Source organism: Pagrus pagrus, assembly GCF_965226575.1.
Source record: "Pagrus pagrus genome assembly, chromosome: 13".
NCBI lineage: Eukaryota > Metazoa > Chordata > Actinopteri > Spariformes > Sparidae > Pagrus > Pagrus pagrus.
The window spans coordinates 16,421,937-16,440,857 of NC_140197.1; the positions used below are offsets into that span (position 1 = coordinate 16,421,937).

At 41.8% G+C, this 18,921-nt stretch overlaps 1 protein-coding gene across 9 annotated transcripts in view; it reads right to left on the minus strand.

Moving 5' to 3' along the window:
• LOC311267304 (voltage-dependent T-type calcium channel subunit alpha-1I-like) overlaps positions 1 to 18,921 on the minus strand; it is a 170,389-nt gene that overhangs the window by 27,743 nt on the left and 123,725 nt on the right. For all 9 annotated transcript variants that reach the window (XM_084370313.1, XM_084370312.1, XM_084370311.1 and 6 more), the window contains 14 exons: positions 18,800 to 18,900; positions 16,966 to 17,089; positions 16,696 to 16,764; positions 14,849 to 15,027; positions 14,533 to 14,659; positions 14,024 to 14,149; positions 13,790 to 13,879; positions 13,491 to 13,683; positions 12,111 to 12,262; positions 10,934 to 11,043; positions 7,247 to 7,380; positions 6,795 to 6,865; positions 1,929 to 2,007; positions 438 to 559 (listed from right to left, as the gene is read on the minus strand). In XM_084370313.1, coding sequence (XP_084226439.1) covers positions 438 to 559; positions 1,929 to 2,007; positions 6,795 to 6,865; positions 7,247 to 7,380; positions 10,934 to 11,043; positions 12,111 to 12,262; positions 13,491 to 13,683; positions 13,790 to 13,879; positions 14,024 to 14,149; positions 14,533 to 14,659; positions 14,849 to 15,027; positions 16,696 to 16,764; positions 16,966 to 17,089; positions 18,800 to 18,900 — 1,677 coding nt within the window. The remainder of the gene's footprint in view (positions 1 to 437; positions 560 to 1,928; positions 2,008 to 6,794; positions 6,866 to 7,246; positions 7,381 to 10,933; positions 11,044 to 12,110; positions 12,263 to 13,490; positions 13,684 to 13,789; positions 13,880 to 14,023; positions 14,150 to 14,532; positions 14,660 to 14,848; positions 15,028 to 16,695; positions 16,765 to 16,965; positions 17,090 to 18,799; positions 18,901 to 18,921) is intronic.

Consider the following 18,921-nt stretch of genomic DNA (forward strand, 5'->3'; position numbering starts at 1 on the left):
GTTTGGGAGCTCAGAGCAGTGGGGGAGTGCTAACACAGGAGCTTGGGACTGTGACAGCTAGCTGGTTAGCATGCTAAGTTCAGTAGATATCTCTGCAAGAATACATACACGTCATAACTCATGGAGAGTGAGATTCTTCATGCCTGTGAGCAAATTACCTTCACAAAGTGCTTCGTTTGAGTTGTAATTTACTAACTATTCTGAACTAATTACATTTTGCCCCTGACAAATAGCACCATATTACAGTAAATAAATAACAAGCCAAAACTGGTACTAAAACTAGTAAAAACAAAACTAAAGCTAGTTAGAAACAAAGCGGAAATGAGCAAACCCACTGAAAGTAACTGAATTCAAAGTAAAAATTAAAAACAAACAAACAAAAAAAAAAGACAAATACAAATAACTCTGATTTGTACACTGTAAATGCATCTTTGTACCTTCATTATGCCATTCCAGTTGTCGCCCGTGGAGACTTGAAACAAGGTTAGGAAAGCCATGCCAAAGTTCTCAAAAGTAGCGTGACGACTCATACCCTCACATGGGTAATCAGGATTGCAAACTGAACATGAGAGTGAGGTGGGTGGAAGGAAGTAGAGGAATAAAAGAAGTTATCAGGTCACAGATAAGAAGGAGGTGAAGAGATAAAGAGAAAGATGGAGAAAGAAAATGGGACAGGAAGGGAGCGGGGATAACAAAAGAAGAAAAGATCAACACGTCATTACTCCTTTAAACTGCAGAAACACGCACCATTTCTGTCACTAAGCTGCCTGTGGATGAATGTCCAAACAAGCCAACTCAGTGTAGACACAGTCTGTTATCAAATCAGCAGCAATGTGACCAAAACACTCTATTTGTCTTTGAGCTTATATCCCAAGATAATCTCTGGAATGGCCTCAAGACAGAGACACTTGCATTTGCCACTAATCCTTTCTCCTGCCAAGCTCCAATAGGAAGCAACGTTGCCACTGGCTGCAGCTGCAGCACACAAGGGAGATGTGACAGTTAGAAAGATATATCTTCCAACTTCAATGTGGATATTTTAGGACAGTGCTTATATATCAGAATACTGGAGAGTGGGTTGATTCTCTAATGGCTGTCGGACTGCAGGAGAGAGAACTGATGAAAAAGGAAAAGAAAGATGGAGAGTAAATAAGGACATGTTCAGGCTAAAGTTAACACATGTGATTCGGCTTTTATGTGCACGAAAATGAGAACATGAAAACTGGAAGTCACAATTTTGCTGAGACACACATTGATAAATGTTGATTTTTTATCACCTACACGTATGGGGGTGATGTGTATGTAGACCACATGCTCTGACACTAGTTGGAAAAGTCCTTTCATCTCTAGTTTTACACATATGTATGAGTATGGGGTGAAAGGATTAGGAGCTTATGCACATTACCACAGATATAATGGTGCACATTGTGTTACATGAGAGATAACACACAGTTTCTCAAAAGTTGTAAGTTGAGCCTTGAGATCAAAGAGTAATCCATCCACTGTACAAGGAAAATCTCTTCAAAACTCAAAATCCTTGAATTAGCTCTGAGATTCTCCGGCACACAAAGGCTCTCTGAAAGCTTCACAGATTGTTCTTTAAAACATTTATCCTGTTACACCAGCCGAAATATCCAAACAGTTTATTCACAATAAATAATCAATGTATCGACGATTTTTTATGAATGTGGTCTCGGCCGTGCAACTTATTGCAATCATAGATCACAGCCTTGGTTCTTGAGTCTTTAGAAAACATATTTTTTAAGTAGCAAAGATCACTGAATGAATGTATGGTTTCTCTTTACAGATTTGTCGTTTAAATAAAAAAAACATCAACAGTATAATATTCTTAATAACATAATAATAATTAAAATGTTAAGCAAAAAAAAAGAGGTTTTATGTGACATAGTCGCGATTGGGACACTTACCAAGTTCTCCAAAAAGCTCTACTCCTAAGGCGGCGTAGATGAAAAACAGCAGCATGAAGAGCAGGCCCAGGTTACCCACCTGCAACACACAAGCACACACAGAGACAACACACACACACATACACACACACACAGAGACAGAAGAACATGCACACGTCTTAAACCATTTTACAGCATAACAACAACACAGTGGCTAAGTTTTATGTTCTGGCTATGCTAAATAATCTGGACCAAGAAGTCGCTGATGATGTGACCTGTGATAAATCAGTTGTAGACTTGCTTGAGGGTAATTCAACCTTATTTTGAATTTCTATTCAAGTCAGTCATTTTTAAAACAACTAACCACAAGACAAGAACGTCCCCAGATCAACTTTTTTTCATCCTTTCGAATTGAAAATTCAAACACTGAACACCACTAAACGAACTGGCAGGAAGTCAAACACGATTTGTAATGGCCGTGCATTAAGAATGTCACACAGGACTCCAAATTGTTTCTAGCATGCTGCTCCCACATCCTGCTTACTTCTGCGCACCACGGCACAGCTTCCTCTGAGACCTCGATACGACTGAACCCCTGATGCTGTTGTGCATTTCTAAGTTTGGGGTTTTGGGATTTGGCTCGGTTCCACCACAAAACAAACCTTCTGTTCCCACAACTTAACGGTGATGATGATGTTCCACGCTAAACACTCAGGGCAAACTCTAATCCCATCACAGGGAAACAAAACCCAGTCTGCTATTCACTGTTTTTTGACACTGCGCTGCTCCACGGGGAATGAGAAAAAGCACCAACAAATAGTTATAACTATTCTGCATGCCGTCTAAAGAGAAGTTTAGTTCACTCCACCTGTTTTTCAGTGGAAAGCTACTGGAAGTGTGCAGTTTTCTTTGGAGTTTGGTCTCCGAGTAATGCATCAACACTATGAAAATGACAGAGCCAATTCTAAAGAGATTACACACTGCAGTGCAGACGAAGTTTATTAAAGGGGCTGTTCTCAGTCTGAAGCACGGTTTGGCAGGACTATCTATAGTCAGGCCTAGCTGTAAAAGAAAAGTCATGGTGGAAATGAATGTTTAATCATAAAACCTGGTTTGGAGGGAAGGCTCTCAGTAAATAGGAGCCAAGTTATGATTGTGATTGGACTGAGGTTACACTAAATTGAACTAAAATGAGATTTCAGAGCAACCATGTCTCTTTTACTCAAGGGATAAATACCTTTGTTTACATGTTTTCTCCTCTACTTTGAAATCCACTGAAAACTCAGCAGGAGTTTACTATTATTCACTTTTAAATGCTGCTAAAGGCTTTAGAATAAATGCCCTGATACAAAATATCTTCATCCATGTAACACAATAGAAGTGTTTAGCAGCACCTACATTATTGAAATATTAAAGTTAACTTTTTATGTAGACAAATACACTCCATTACACGCAGAACAGTCTGATGAGTCCCTTTGGACTGAGAGTAATGGAGGTAATTGCCTTCCAACCTTTCGTTTGGATTCTGTAATAATTCTTAATGCGACTGTTCTGGGGTTTTTCTCAACTACATCTCTTAAGTTAGTGCTATCCTGCCCTGTGTGCTTAACAATCTGTTCGTCCTAATGGCCTGGGCCTATATGGGATCCAGGACACGGATAAATAACTGGATGAAAAAAAGCATATCCACAGATTTTGTTGTCTTTTGTTAATGTGATGATCTGAGGTGAGAGAGCACAGGTGAAAACATCGGACTTTCATGTACAGGTCAATTTTGAGTCTTGGGGCTATTTTGCTTCCATCATTTTTTATGAGTGTAAAAATCCAAAACACACATTAAGGTGTTTGTTGTTATGTTAGAAGATGGAACACAGGCCAAACTAAAAACTCATGTCAAAGCACATGCCACATACATTTTTTATAAGGATGGTTTCTCTCAGTTAACTGAGGGAAGTTTCAGGGTAATATCGATTTAGGGGAGTCATGATTTTTGACTGTAACTCGAAAATCGATCAAAATGAAATCAGTATTTTTTTTCTCTCCACCTGCACCGACTTGTACACGTCCAGCAAACATTTTGAGGGGAAAAAAAGACAACACAGCGAGCTTACTAGTAGCCTGCAGCTACACTGCAAGGCACTTATCTTGTGGCCATGAAGATGATCAACTGAGTGGTACCTGGGGTAAATTTTGACAGATGTTGGCTATCTCCTCTTTTTCAGAGATCCTTTGATTTGTTTAGGTAGAGGGTTTACTGGGGACTGATTCAAGAAACCAACATTTTTTTTATAAACCATATAAACCTTATAAAGAATATCTTGCAAATGTAAATTATAGCACTCAGGGCATAAAACAAATGATCTGTTCATCAATTGTGACAACATGAAATCTATCATTTAAATCTTTTTATCCTCTTCATCTGTAGTGTCTCACCTTATGAGGACAGAGACCAACATTCTCAACATCAATTATTTAAGTTGAATCCGAACAGTTTCACAGGGGACGTCAGTCCCAAAGCACAAATGGCATCCCATCTGGTGTCCACATCTGCCTCAGGCTATTCTGGAGGTTTCTCAGCCATTCACAGAGAAGCGATAAAACAACTGGCTTGACTTTAGTGCCAACATGATGTCGGCTATTAGTGTTAGTAAACGGTGTGTTGCAGCCATTTTACACAAGTCAGCGAGGAGGATAATGGAGGATGCTTGGGGGTTAGATGACTCTGTCTGTTGTAAAGACAAACTATAAAAATACATTTCTCCTAACATGTCAGTGAGCTATTAAGCTCATTCGCCCATTTAGTCTGAGTGTTTGGATCCTTCATTACATCTCCATGTCCTGTCAAGGCCTATTAAATATATACACAGCTTCCCATCACGTTTCATCTCATGAATTATTATTTTAACAGACATCTGTCCCCGTGTGCCCTGATGGCATTTTTCATATTCGTTGCCTTCTCATACCAATAGCTGTGTATTTGTCTGTTCCTTTGTTCTGCTGTATCATGAAGCCTTTGTCGAAATGTCAATACTGTCCTCAATATCCTATGTGATGTAATAAAGAAATGTTGGCAGCTCGCCATTTAATTTTCACAGTGAAATATAGCAGAATATCACCTCAGGTTAATATCTCGCCAGGTATATCGCTTTCACTCTCACTCTGTCAGTGCCTCAATATGCACACACACCCATACACAGAGAGACAGAGACCTCCTGGAATTGTTTAATTAGCCCTAGTTTTAATTACCTCCCCTGGTGCCCTTGGGATAGTGCAAAGGGCTCAGTGTTAATGAGAGGGGGATCAATAGAAAAGAAAGACAAGGAATCTGTTCTCCCTCACCTCTGCCTGCCCTCCTTTCACCACACCACCTGTTTCCCTCTGTTTGCTTCATCTTACTGTTGATGGTCATTGGGTCAGACTGTGTGTGTGTGTGCGTATATGACTGTGTGGCTGCAAGTCCATTAATGAGGCTCTACGCTAGTGTTTGCATCAAACCTTCCTGTCTAGACAACTGCTTTCCTTTCGAGGAACTGTTCAACATTTTGGGAAACACGCCAATGAGACGATTGATACTATTACTTCTGCAGTAAATGTGTAGCTAGGCGGCACAGCCAGTTAGCTTAGTTTCATTCACATCTATTTGTTCAGATTAAACAAGCAAGATACGTTAGTAAGTGGGTTTAAGAGATGTTAGTAGGCAGATTTGTTACACCCCACTGTGAGGTCTACCATTGGTTTGTGAACTATTATTTTTGGAGCCAAGATACTGTGGTCCAAGACCATAATTCAGAAAATGAACATCATGCTGTGTTGAAGAAGACTAGCAACCATAAACTCATTAGATAAGTGTTTACTGAGGTAATAAATCAAGTGAGAAGAAGAGTCATTTCTCATAGACTTACATACAGTTTGACTTCTGCAACCAGTGAAGTCACAAAGAATACAGGTTGAAGGCACTTCCACATTGGCTTCACTTGCACAGACCGGAAAGCTAAGTCCATATTTTCTACAGTCAATGCTTTATACTAAGCCACGCTAGCTGTTTACCCTTCTTACAAGTCTTGATGCTAAGCTATGCTAATCAGCTTCTTGCTCTCAACTAACTCTAAAGCTACATCAAACTATTGCTCTTTGCATTCACAGATGAAGTAATGGGGATGTCAGCGTTCCAACAAATGGTTTCACAAATACATCAGTGAGTAGAATACAGCAAATACAGCTTTAGGGAAAGGCTCTGGATTATTAAACACTGAGTCTTGACGAATGCATGAACATGAGGCCGGATAAAAAACAACATACTGACATTTAAATATAATATAAATGAAAATTTACACAACAAAACTGTATTTTTTCTCTCGTCTCCTTTTTATCGTTAATTCATGACGCTCTGCTTCAAAGCAAACATGCAATACTTCCAGACACTAAGCAGAGTGAGCAAAGATGCATTCTGGGTATTCTGACACTGGGACGACCTAGAAACTGTCTGACTCTGAGGACATTTCACCACCAAATGAACTACAGAATGCTGCAAGAAGCTCCCACTGTTTCTAGCACACTGTGGCCACAGCGGGAGTCTGGGTGCTCTCCATGGTGCTGAAAGTGAAAACAAGACAAGGCTACTATGTGTGTATGTGCGCACATGTGTTGGTGTGCGAGTCTTCCAGCCTGTGGCATGAATGAGTCATCTATTAGAGTTGCCTACAGGCCAACAGAGGAACAGAATGGGTGGGCTAGTAGCACTCTGGCTATTGAATGGAATTGCAAAACTCTCTGTGGGAATGCGGAGTGTGAGTCTATGAGGGGAAAAAAAAGGAGAGACAGTTTTTGTCACTGTGTGTGTGTGTGTGTGTGTGTGTGTGTGTGTGTGTGTGTGTGTGTGTGTGGTACCTGAGGCAGGGCTTGGACCACCGTATCCAGCAGGGCTCTCATTCCTGTCGCCATTTTCAGCAGTTTCAGCACTGTGTGTGTGCCAGAGAGACAGAGAGAAAATTTAAGTGTGGCCATTTAGGGGGAAATCCCTCAGGTTCAATTACAGACTAAATGGGAAACATGAAACTGTGTAAAGGTCAGTTCTTAATTTACACCCTGTGTGACACAGTCACACACACACACATGCGTGCACACACAAGAACAGCCCTTTAGAAATGAGCTGCTCTGCTACAGCTAACTGGCCAGTGAAAGTTGATTACAGGATCAAGAGTTATATTTTAACACACCATTAAGATCAAGTCAATATTCTGTTTCACTGAAAGCATTTACAGGAAGTGTGGCTGGGGTAAATAAGGCTTGTGAGCGAGTGTGCACGTGTGCGTATTTCACACGCGTAGCGGTGCGTGTACCTCGAGCTATCCTCAGTACTCTCATGATCCTGATGATAGTGGGGTTGATGGGCAGGGCAGCACTGATCTCAATCTCCTCCAGGGTGATGCCCATCACCGACAGAAGCACGATGGCCAAGTCCAACTGGTTCCACCTAGCACCAGCACACACACACACACACTCATGTGATGGAGGAAGGTGCACAAGGGCATTGCAACACACATGCACGCGGAGAAAACAGAAACACACATACATATGTCACATACAGATGTTCACTTGGTGAAGTCCTACACTCAGGGCTGTCTGAAAGGTTCTGACCCTAACTATACAAAGAGGTACGTCGTTAATTATCCGTTACCTTTCAACTCATTGCTCTCTTTTATGATCCTCACATTTCTACCAGTGATGCTACAGAGCTTCATCCCCAAAAGCCCTTGATAAATCCATCATGTGCGGCAAAATGCTTGTCATATAATTGCTTGAGCACAGATGGGAAACAGATGTTGCCATATCAGATGAATTTGTTGGGAATCAAAGAGTTTGAAGCCACCGTATTCATCGCAACATCTAAGTTCAGGGAAGCCGTTGACCTGATGCAACCATGCCACTACTATAACATGCTTTTATTTGCTTTTGCGTATCCTTTATCGCCTCATGTAATCGCTTCAGGGGGTATTGCAGTCCTTATTTATCTCCTGAGTTTTTGGAAGGCAGTCAGTGGGTTAACATCTTCTGTGAAATCACAAAGCTGGCCCTAAAGCTGTGCAGTTTTTATGGAGGATGCTAAATCAGGTGCACATCTGATCCGCGTTCACAAAGCGAGGCACCCAGAGTGCTAAACATTTGCCACTGCCAATCCATTTGTCAGAATGCTTGCCAAACTCTCTCATTTAAATGCCAATGAGAGCAGTGTATCAACCGCCGCCCGTGACTCATTATCATCTTGCACGTGATTGTGTTTCCCTCTGTTGTCAGGGCCTGCCTGTGTCTCTACTTCTTTTTCACATATTTGTTACAGGCACGTTATCATCTGTGGTTGCAGTGATACAGACCCTGAAAGGGATGGTTGGGTTTTTTGAAGTGGGGTAGGAGGTGCTTATCCTTGGTAAATGTCCTACAGTAGATGGCAGCCTGCATGCTCCCAGTTTGGAGAAACAGACAGGAGCACTGGTAAGGAAGCTACAGTAAGAGATGAACTTAACCACCTAAAAAGACGGCCCACACTATATTTAGAATGTTTTCACCATGTTACCTTGCCTGTAAAACAGCTCTGTCTAATGGGACACTGAAGCCATAATAACAGTAATTTTACTTTGCAGAATGAGGGAGTTGCTAGTCAACTGCTGCCTCGATCTGTTAGCTTGTGTGAATCTCAAGTTGAGTTTCTCTCCTGCGTTTGAGTTTGTACTTTCAGACGTCTTCATTTTCCTGATTTTGCTGCTTCATAATAAAAGCTTTTAAATAACTTAATTGGGGGGGGGAGGACTTTGACTGTGAAGAATTATGGAAATGAAACGTGTGTTTAACCTAATTAGCTGAGCTTTTTCAGAGGCTATTCTTCAATGATACTGTGGGGAGGAAGAGAATTTACAATTGACCACCGAAATGAGTCAAGCCGAGCCAGCACACATAGGGAAAAGCCCCATATCTGGAAATAATTACCTTATACAGCCTCACTTCTAAAAAACAAAAGTACCCCTTCAAGGCTGAAGATGGCAGCTCCCTTTGTTCATATTTGCATAATAATGTTCCTTAAAATCACTTTAACACATCAGAGTCAAAGGAACAAACTAACTCACCTGATAAAGATGCACCTGTTACTCCTCCAAAGGCACATTTAATGTGGACTTTCATATCTCCTTGACTGCCCCAGACCTTTAAACATCTACACATCTACAGTACACACACACAAACACACACACACACACCTGCAGACTTACCAGTGCATGGTGACACTTGTGGCAGTGTGTTTGTGCGTTACCACCTACTCCATTGACCCAGTTCTAAAGCTGACCCCAGACTATAAATCACACTATGCACAATGACTGCTCACGGCTGTTGCTGACACTACATAAAAAGAGACAAAGTGCCAGCTGGTAAGCGTGTGATAAATTCTCTCAATATCCGCCCATCTCTTTCTCATTTCATCACTCATTTGCCCTCCTCCTTTTTTTTTCTTTGATCAGTCCAGCTTCCCCTCCTATATATTATCAGATTCTTCCTCAGCCACCTCATTTCTCTTAACCGCTTCTCCTTATCCTCTTTCTCTCCTGGCTAACCAAAATAGGTCAATGACATTAAAGTACCATCAGTGTAATATAAGCTCCCGAATCTGTTTCTGCCTTTAATTAGTCACCACACAGCCCTGAAAAGAATAAGACATCAGTCTCGTCACTGTGCACATTTGGGTGAGTGACGAATCAATTAGTCTGAGCTCTGAGTGAATGAATGTGGGAGTACTGAGGTGTGTTTCTCACGGAGGTCAAACAAAGGTGAATACAGTGAGTTGGAGAAATGGAAAGCACAGGAGTGTAACAAGCAGAGAGCTAATAGACGGTTCATTTTAGTTAGTAGAATGATACTGCAGGTTAACACTTTCTATATTCAATCTGCCTGATATTGTATGAGATCAATACATGACCACAAAGAAAAACTCGACTTATGAAAGAACTGTCAAGCTTTATGAATAAAATCATATATATTATGATATCCACAGATTTGTTTCTGTTAGAGGTAGAAACATGTGACTACACATGACAAAATCTAAATTTCTGATTTGACATACTAGTTTAAAAACACAAAAATAAAAAATCACTTGGAAAATGACGGGAAAAATGGAAACAACTTGTTAAAGGATGTTAAGAACAACATTATTTGACTGAACATTTCAGTGGATGTGTGCTTAGCTCAGCTGGTGCTTTAAGTGCTATAAAGGAAGGAAGTATACGTTCCACTGTGCACATTAACGGGTTAATTGAAAAGGAATTATAGTTTGTACTTACACTTTGAATTAACTTCATAGGAAATGAAATAAGGGGAAGAAGGCTAATCACTTTAAAGGAAACTGTAAATTCTTACGTCTTACTGTGATAATGAGGACGTTTCACAGAACTGATCATTGTCAGGAAATCTGTATTTGCACCACAATAAGCTAGCCAACTTAATAACACATATTTCAACATATTACATAATCCTCTATGTCGTTAAAGCTGTTATCCCCTATTCCATTTATAATGATCAAAGCAAAAGGCGGATTTGTGCAGCCATTACACTTTGAGCTAAATAACTGTTTATTATGGCACTATTTATATTATATGTTATTTCAGAAGATTATAGCATGTGCCTGGAACCCCCGATAGTCTTTTTAATGCTTAATTTTCACATCAAATATAAGATAAGTGACTGAGCTGAGTAGACAAAAACATAGGGTAACTATTTTGAAATGTAAAGCTCTTTTTGCAGTAATCCAAAGGGCGCCTGTGTTTTCAGAAAAGAAAAGCTGATGACAATCGCCACACAGGTACAGTACAGTCTGCCTCTGGACAACAGATTAACAAATCCCACAGCGGATGGATGAGTTCTGCACTGACACCAAGCTGTCAAGCTGCATTAGTATAGCGCTACAAATAAACACACAGACACACTTCCATGGGAGGCAGAAGGGGAAACGCTCTCATACACGACCACGCTGCCAACACACACTGTACCTCTCTTTGAAGAAGCGGCGAAAGCCGAAGGCGATGAGTTTGAGTACTGATTCCAGCACAAAAGTGGAGGTGAAGAAATAGTTGCAGTACTTCAGGGCGAGATCCAAAGACTGGGGAGAGAGAGTAAAAAAATAGGGGCATGTGTGTATATGTGTGTGTGTGTGTGTGTGTGTGCGTGCGTGCGTGCGTGTGTGCATTTGCATGTGCAATGGGGTAGAGTGGAGTATCAGCAGTATCAGCAGGGAAAACAGGTACATTTGGAAGTGTTCCCATTGTTGGTAGAGTAAAATCAAGCATGCCAGAAGCAAAAACAGAGCATCTTCCATTCATAGCAGCACACACACACACACTCACACGTGCGCAGACACACACACACACACACACACGCCCGCAGACACACACACACACACACACACACACACACGATGTCCCCAAACAAAAACAAATTCTTAAGCGAAATTGTATTTGCAGAGTATTAAAATATCCCAGAGACAAGCCTGTTTTAACATCCAGCCCAGCTCCACGCTGCTGCAGAGACTGGAGATTATTTTCCCCGGCTGTTGTCTCCTTTCATAAATAGAGCTGTGGCTTCTAACGAGTGGGAGGCTGCCAAATGTCAGAAGCAACAGCTGACGAATACAGCCAAGACCTGTGATATTTATCTGATGCCCGGTCAGTTTGAGAAAGCTTGCTCCATTTTAAAAAGGTCAAACGGGCATCTTATCTCAAGGATAATCACTTCTCTCCTTCACAAAAAAATGCTATCAGAACCTCCATTCATCACACATGAATGGACAGATACGTGTACTGTACGGCTAACACCACTCTGACAGCAGCCCACGTCAAATCAGCGGTGCAATCACAGGTCCTTTGTGCCGACTGCAGTTACTCACAACACATGCTACAGTTTCATGGTGGTGGACCAGTCAGTGGTTTCACACACTGTATCTTTTTAAGATGCCGCTCTTTGGGGAATGGAAGGCTTTATGTAAGGGTTGCGGTCGGATTTGACAGATATTAATACTCTGCAAGGTCCGTCTCCCCTTTATCATCTAACACACATCCACAGACACAAACACACAACGGGACCTGTGCCCCCTGCACTCCCCAGCATTAGTTCCTACACTGCTACACAACCCCCAAATGCGCGTTTGCACACACAGGTAAACGTTCTTACATGAGGTTGATTGTAGTGCTCTAAGGACATGGTGATGACGTTGATGCAGATGATGAAGGTGATGATGAGGTCCAGGTAGTGGTTTGTGCACAGTGTGTGGATCATCAGGCGCACTTTGCCATAGTTGGAATAGTAGGGCAGCTTCTGGGCTTCTGTTGATAGAAAATACATCAGTGGAGCTTTAAAACATATCTTCAAACAGAGATCGTTGTTAGTTAAAAAAAAGAACGAGACCCCGTGTCCGGATAACGTTTTATTCGTGCAATTCTAGCAGCACAAGACTTATGTTATTAGTTATGTGCAGTTGTGTAGTTCATTGTTATAGGCATCATGTCCTCTTCTAGCTAAAATCGACATAATGTTTGTTGGGAGGACGATGTTCCACTTTCACTTATCCTATCTCAGATGTGGTGGGATTGTCACCCATCACCCTGGTAACCGACAAAATGGATGTAAAAGCTTGTCCTGGCCGTGTCTGTCTATCCAGAACTTTATATATCAGAGAAAAGAACATAACAGAGACAGAAAAGCTAATTCTGAGCAGATCAGACCACTGACTGTTGCTGGAGAGTGCTGTGCTTTTATCAATGTAGACGTTGTAAGCTTCATCCCAGCGCTGTCCAGCACCCAACTCTTTTTTGCCAGAAATAAACACTACGTGGACATGGGGCCCAAAATGTTCTCTGCAGAGATATTAAAAAAAAAACAACTTCCATTGATTTCATTATATACAGTGATCATTCAAACTTTCAGGCCATTAAAAAAGAAATTATATTTATGACTAGTCCAAATTATTGTGCAGCAGATCATCTTTTTTCTTCCAGAGAAGGCCTGCTCCACACTGAGCGCTTTGAAATGCAAAAATTCAAAGCTTTGATCAAGCTGGAATCACTATCAACAGGAAAAAATGTGAAATTGCAGAGCACATAAGCAACTATGACACTTGTTGTTTGTGTGTTCATTAATTGTCTGTCTGTCTGTCTGTCTGTCTGTCTGTCTCTATTAGCATCTTTCTTTCTACAGCACACATTTTCATCAGTATTGATCAGAACTCACATTGCTAATAAAAAGTGATTCATGTATCTAGGTAACAATAGGGGATGAGTGAGCGATTCAAGTCCCCTTTTCAAGCACTCTGTGTTTTGTATCATTATAGCTTGTTGCTTTTAAACTGTTTGTAATCATTTTTATCTGATCGTACCCATTGTTACTCCATAAATCTCTTCCTGCCTCTTCTATCTTATTATACCGCTCCTTTGTATCACTTTATTTTTATTTAACGTTTCAAACGTTCACGCGCCTCCATTTTTCTACTTCTTTACGGACTTTCCCTATTCCACACTCCTTTGCTATCCCTCTCCTGTCATCCCTCTCTCTTACTTCTCCTCTTCTTTTCCATGCGCCGCTGACGCTTCTCCTCCCGCCTTTTGGCCTCCTCCACCTCTTGGTGCTGTCGGCACTTGTGAAAATTCTCCACCACCACGCCGACGAACATGTTGAGGACGAAGAAGCTAACGATGAGGAGGAAGGAGATGAAGTACAGCAGCATCCATGGGTTGTTGTTGGTCACCGGCTGGGGTTGAAGAGGATGATGAGAGGAGAAAAAAAAAGATTTAACCAGATAAGATCTTACCTAAAGTTTTTTCTTATGTAACATTGTTGTTATGCAGTTGATGTACCTGTTGGTCCACACCCACAGCATCAAGACCGTGATACATAATGTTGACCCAGCCATCCTTGGAGGCGAGCACAAACAGGGACATCAGAGCCTGGAAAATAGCGGGCAAACAACAGAAAGGAAAACTGTTTATTATGCTTATTCTATGAAGAAAAAAACATCACGTTCCGTAACATATTGTCATACCAAACAAGATGAACACCAAACGTGCAGATGTAACACATGTGACACTAACCTGTCCAAGGTTGTCAAAGTTGTACTTATGGTGGACCCACTTGTAGTTGGCTTGCAGACAGTCGGACTTGTTGGTGATGTTTTTGACGTCGGGGCCGAAGCAGTAGAAGAACTTGCCTTTAAACAGCTGTCAGTAGAAGAACAATAAGCCAAGCTTTTGATGCTTTCTGACTACTTATAGAAAACAGACAAATAAGCCTTCGTATGCCCCGCCCGATGGGATGAAAGACTGCTTTTGAGTGAAATAATGAGGCGGTCAAAGATCCCAGCAGATGAAAAAGTTGTGCAATGATGAAAGACATAGGAAGACAGTGAGGGTTTACGTAAGAACGAAATGCAAGTGTGCTTCAAAGCTATTAAAATTGAAAATGAGGGAGAGAATTACATAAAAAAAACATAATTGGCAGGAAACCATTGCACACGCAAACAGATTGTGTTATTTACAACAATTTCTGTGTAAATAATATAGTTGATTTAAAAATGCATGCATGCAGTGTGTATCACACCTACCTGCACCCCAAGAATGCCAAAGATGATGAAGAATGCACAACAGATGAGGACAATGTTGCCGATGGGTTTGAGGGAAGTGATGAGGGTCTCCACCACTAGCTTCAGACCCGGAGCTCTGCTAATCACCCTGAAGAGAGGAGAGCAGTAAAAAGAAAATAAGACAAACAAATAAAACAAGGCAGTTAAGACAGGAAGCTTATAAGTATGTTTTGTATAATACTGTCTGTCTTCCTTAAAACTGTCTGTATATTTTTGACATATATTTATTTATTTTTTATTTATTTATTTTTTTAAATCGCAGGACTTTGTCCCATACCTGAGAGGACGCAATGTTCTGAGCAGCCTGAGTACCCGAAGCACGCCCAGGATCTTGGCCCCACCCGCCATGGACACGACAATGTCAATCAAAGACACGAAAACCAGGAAGCCGTCCAGAATGTTCCAGCTGCTCCGCAGATAAGCCTGTTCACCCACGTACAGACCCATGGAAACCACCTGAACATGAGAGGAAAAAAGGAGGTTAAGCTGCATGTAGCAACACAACACGGACTGCACTTGCGACGTAGCATCTTAAGTAGAATTACAAGACATCTGCATAAAAAAAGATATAAAGGTGAAAAAAACAAGGTGAAACTAAAAGCAAGAGGATGAGCGGTGAGATACAGATAAGAAAAGTCATCAGCAGCTGTAGGAAAACAGGCTGATGACACACGTACGTACATGCACACCTGCCAAAAGACTTTATTTGCCACACACACTCACACACACACACAGTGTTTTAAGAGAACAGTAATTGATACCTGCGGTTAAAAATGACACAAACACACACTGACACACCATGCATCACTATAAAGAGCACACAGGTAACAGTGTGTTTACTGCAATATCCACAGGTGCAGTAACAATGTCCCACTGCCTTTATATTTGCTTGTAAAAAGTTTCATGTGCAGCCATTCGACACGTGATAGTACTTGACTCGTCTCTGGCTTCAACACTGAGGCTTTGATGTTGCTCAGGAATCGCAATACATATGCACACAGCTGGATTTGGTGTAATGCCGAGCAGTGGCGGGAGCATCACGTCTGCCTGGGCAAAAAAAAAAAAAAATCTGCAACTGACATTTGAAGATGTTTGCCAAGTATCCGGTAAAGCTTCAGAGGGACTGTGGGGGTGAGCGTGCAAACACATCAAGATGGTTGAAAGATGGGCGCTTGGCAAACATCTTAGGGTCTAAATGCCAAAATGTAAACTGAATGTCTGAAACTTTCAACTAGCTGTTGACTTCACAATCTAATACTTGTGTGGGAAATAGCGGGACTTAATCAGACGACTACAATACAATCATGAGAACTACTTTTTCAGAGAGTTGCGCCCGGAGCTGCCTCACAAAAACAACCCTCGAAAAACTTCTTTGACATGCTGACCAACTCCTCCACCCTGCTGTGCTGTGCTTTTTATGTGGCTACATCTTGTAGACAGCACTAAACACAGCGGTGGAGTCTTATGGAGAGATTAATGCTACACAAACACACATCAACACACATTACAGGACTACACGAGGTTCAGACAGACAGAAACACTGGGGGAGACATGTACGGCTCGGCCAGGGGGCTGACAAGTCTGCGGCTCCTTGACGGGCGGTGATTGGTTAATAATTGATCGCGGGAGTGCATAATTGATGGCCCACTTGTGCCAGAGCCTTTTGCAGAGAATACAGAAACAGTGGCGAAAGGGAGGGAGGGAGGGAGGAAAGAAGGGAAGGATGGGGAAAGACGAAGTCTGAGCAACCAGACTGATGAGAACAGAGGGATCCTAAGGAAGTGGAAACACTTAAAGACTTAAAAAAGAAACCTTCAACATCAGCGAGGACAGGAGGAAGGGGAGAGTGTGGGGGAGTGCTGGAGATGGACTGCATCCATAAGAGAAGACTAGCCACTAATTAATGACTTTGCTTAATTGCTCTGTTCTCCAAAGGAACGTGGGAATTGCCAAGAAGGAAGGGCAGGGGGGAACGGGCTGTGGGAGCACTGAGGCGAAGTCAATTCTGTGACAGAGACAAACAGGGAGACACGGGGAGGAGACGGACACGAAAGACACCTCTGTGTAACGCCTGCACACTCTACACACTCGGGAGTAATAGAGAGACGGGTTGTAAAATGTTACCTTGAGTGTCATCTCGCCCACAAAGATGGCCGTAAAAATGTAGTTAGAGATCGTGAGGAAGACTCTTTCCTGCACGGACAAACAAGACAAGGGAGAGAGGCGTTGACAGGCAGAAGGAGAAGATGGCGCAATCAGAGGTAGAGAACCATACTTATTGCACCTTTTAAGAGAAAAAAATTGATTCATCTCAAAAAGCTATCACACAAAAGCTGCACAGAGGAGAAGAAGCTTCAACACACACGTGTAGAGATACATTTCAGATTGACTTACCAAGCTGCCCTGTAGTATCTTGGGCCTCTCCAGAGCGACCGTGATACAGTTGGAGAAGATAAAGGCCAACACCACGTAGTCAAACAGCTTATGGGCTATGATGGACTGGCACATCTGTCTAAACCTGGAGTAGGAGGAGAGAGGTTGAAGAAGAAGAAGAAACAGAGAAATTTAAATTGGCATTCCAGGTGTTATTAAAGGTACAGTTCACCCCCAAATTAAAAATGCTATTTATTTTATTTTACCGGGAGTTCTATTTATCCATTTAGACAATCTTGATGTGAGAAGTTGAGTTTTAGCGATATCACCTGTGGGGATGTCCGCTTCTCTTGAATATAATGAAAGTAGATAGCAATCAGCTCGTGGTGCTCACCAAAAGAATACATTTGATAAACTCATCAGCAATGTCTCTTTCCAGAAATCATGACCCTGTTACTCAAGATAATCCACAGGCCCTGTTGTGAGCAGCTTCGTGTAGGAACTATTTTCTGTCTGCATCAAAGCGCTGTAGGATGCGCTCATTTACTTATAAGATAGGCTAGCTAATGAGCTACTTAAGCTAGCTAACATTACAGCGCTGCCAAGAAAGACACCATTACTGTCACAAGCAGAAGGAAAATAGTTCCGACATGAAACTGCTCACAACAAGGCCGGTGGATTATCCTGAGAAAACAGGCCGTGAAAGACACATTACTGTTGAGTTTTTCGAACATATTTTTTTTGGGCACTTTGAGCAGAAGCTGATTGCCATCGAGTTCCATTATATTCATGAGACGGTAGACATTTCTATGGACAATATCTCCAAAACTCGGCAACCAAAACGATCAGTAGATGGATAAATAGCACTACGGGTGAGAGTAAAAATATGCGTCTTTGATGTTGGGCTGAACTGTCTCTTTAAGCCAAAAAGAGACTGGGGATGATAAACACACGGGGGTAAGGGCGACACTGTCCAAACACAATTTATAAACCCCTTCCATCCAATCTGAATGGGGGCCAAGTTCCTTGACAGTGCACGGGAGCTCTCTCACATCTTGGTGGGTAAACAGCCTCATTCAGCTCTTGTTTACATCACTCCTAATTCAAAACAAATTACATTAACAACACTCTCAGAAGCACAAGACTCCAGAGTACAGTGCTCTGCAGGGAGAACAGAATAGAGAGACAGGAGAGAAAGGAGAGGAGTGCGAGTGAGAGAGGAAGAGATGGGACGTATAAATACTGAATATGCATTTCAAAAAAACTTAGCATGTGACACTGTGTACTGCCAAAAAGCAATTAAATATCTTTGCTGTGGTGTTTATTGGAACGGATGAAAAGGAGCAGATTGAATAGGAGAGGCTGGTTTATTCTAAAGTATTTTGGAACAAGCACGGAGACATTTAGCTGCCTTTTATTAAAAAGAACTCAGTCTATTCAAACCCTTCCTCTGCAGAGTGTAACACAACATCACTACAAGTTAATGCAGAATTTAATGAATTGCCCATGGTATTACATTTACCCCCTGAGGCCTGTTTCTGGCTCTCTAACAGGAGGGGAGAAAATATCCTTTTGTTATTTGGAAGGTGGCAATCAATACTCTAATGTAGTCCTTCTCTGAGGAAGCTCGGCAACCCGTCCTTGCTATTGATGAGGTCGGGAACAGAATCTGCCCACCCGTCCTTGGTATTGTTTCGATGAGATACGTCCCGTGGCCAGCCGATAATGTTTATGACTCTTTTGATGACAAAAAAGCCCACATTTTGAGTCAAAACACACTTTTTGATGCGATCGCTCCATCGCTAAACGCACTGGATACGACCGACTTGATTAAAAAGAGGTAAAGGTGACTCACTTGTTCTGCGGGGAGAACAGGAAGACAGACCAGTCCTCTCTGCTCTCACACCAGTCGGGTCTGTACACTTCTAACATTTTCTGGATGCGGAAGCACAAGCTCTGCAACAAATAACACAAAGA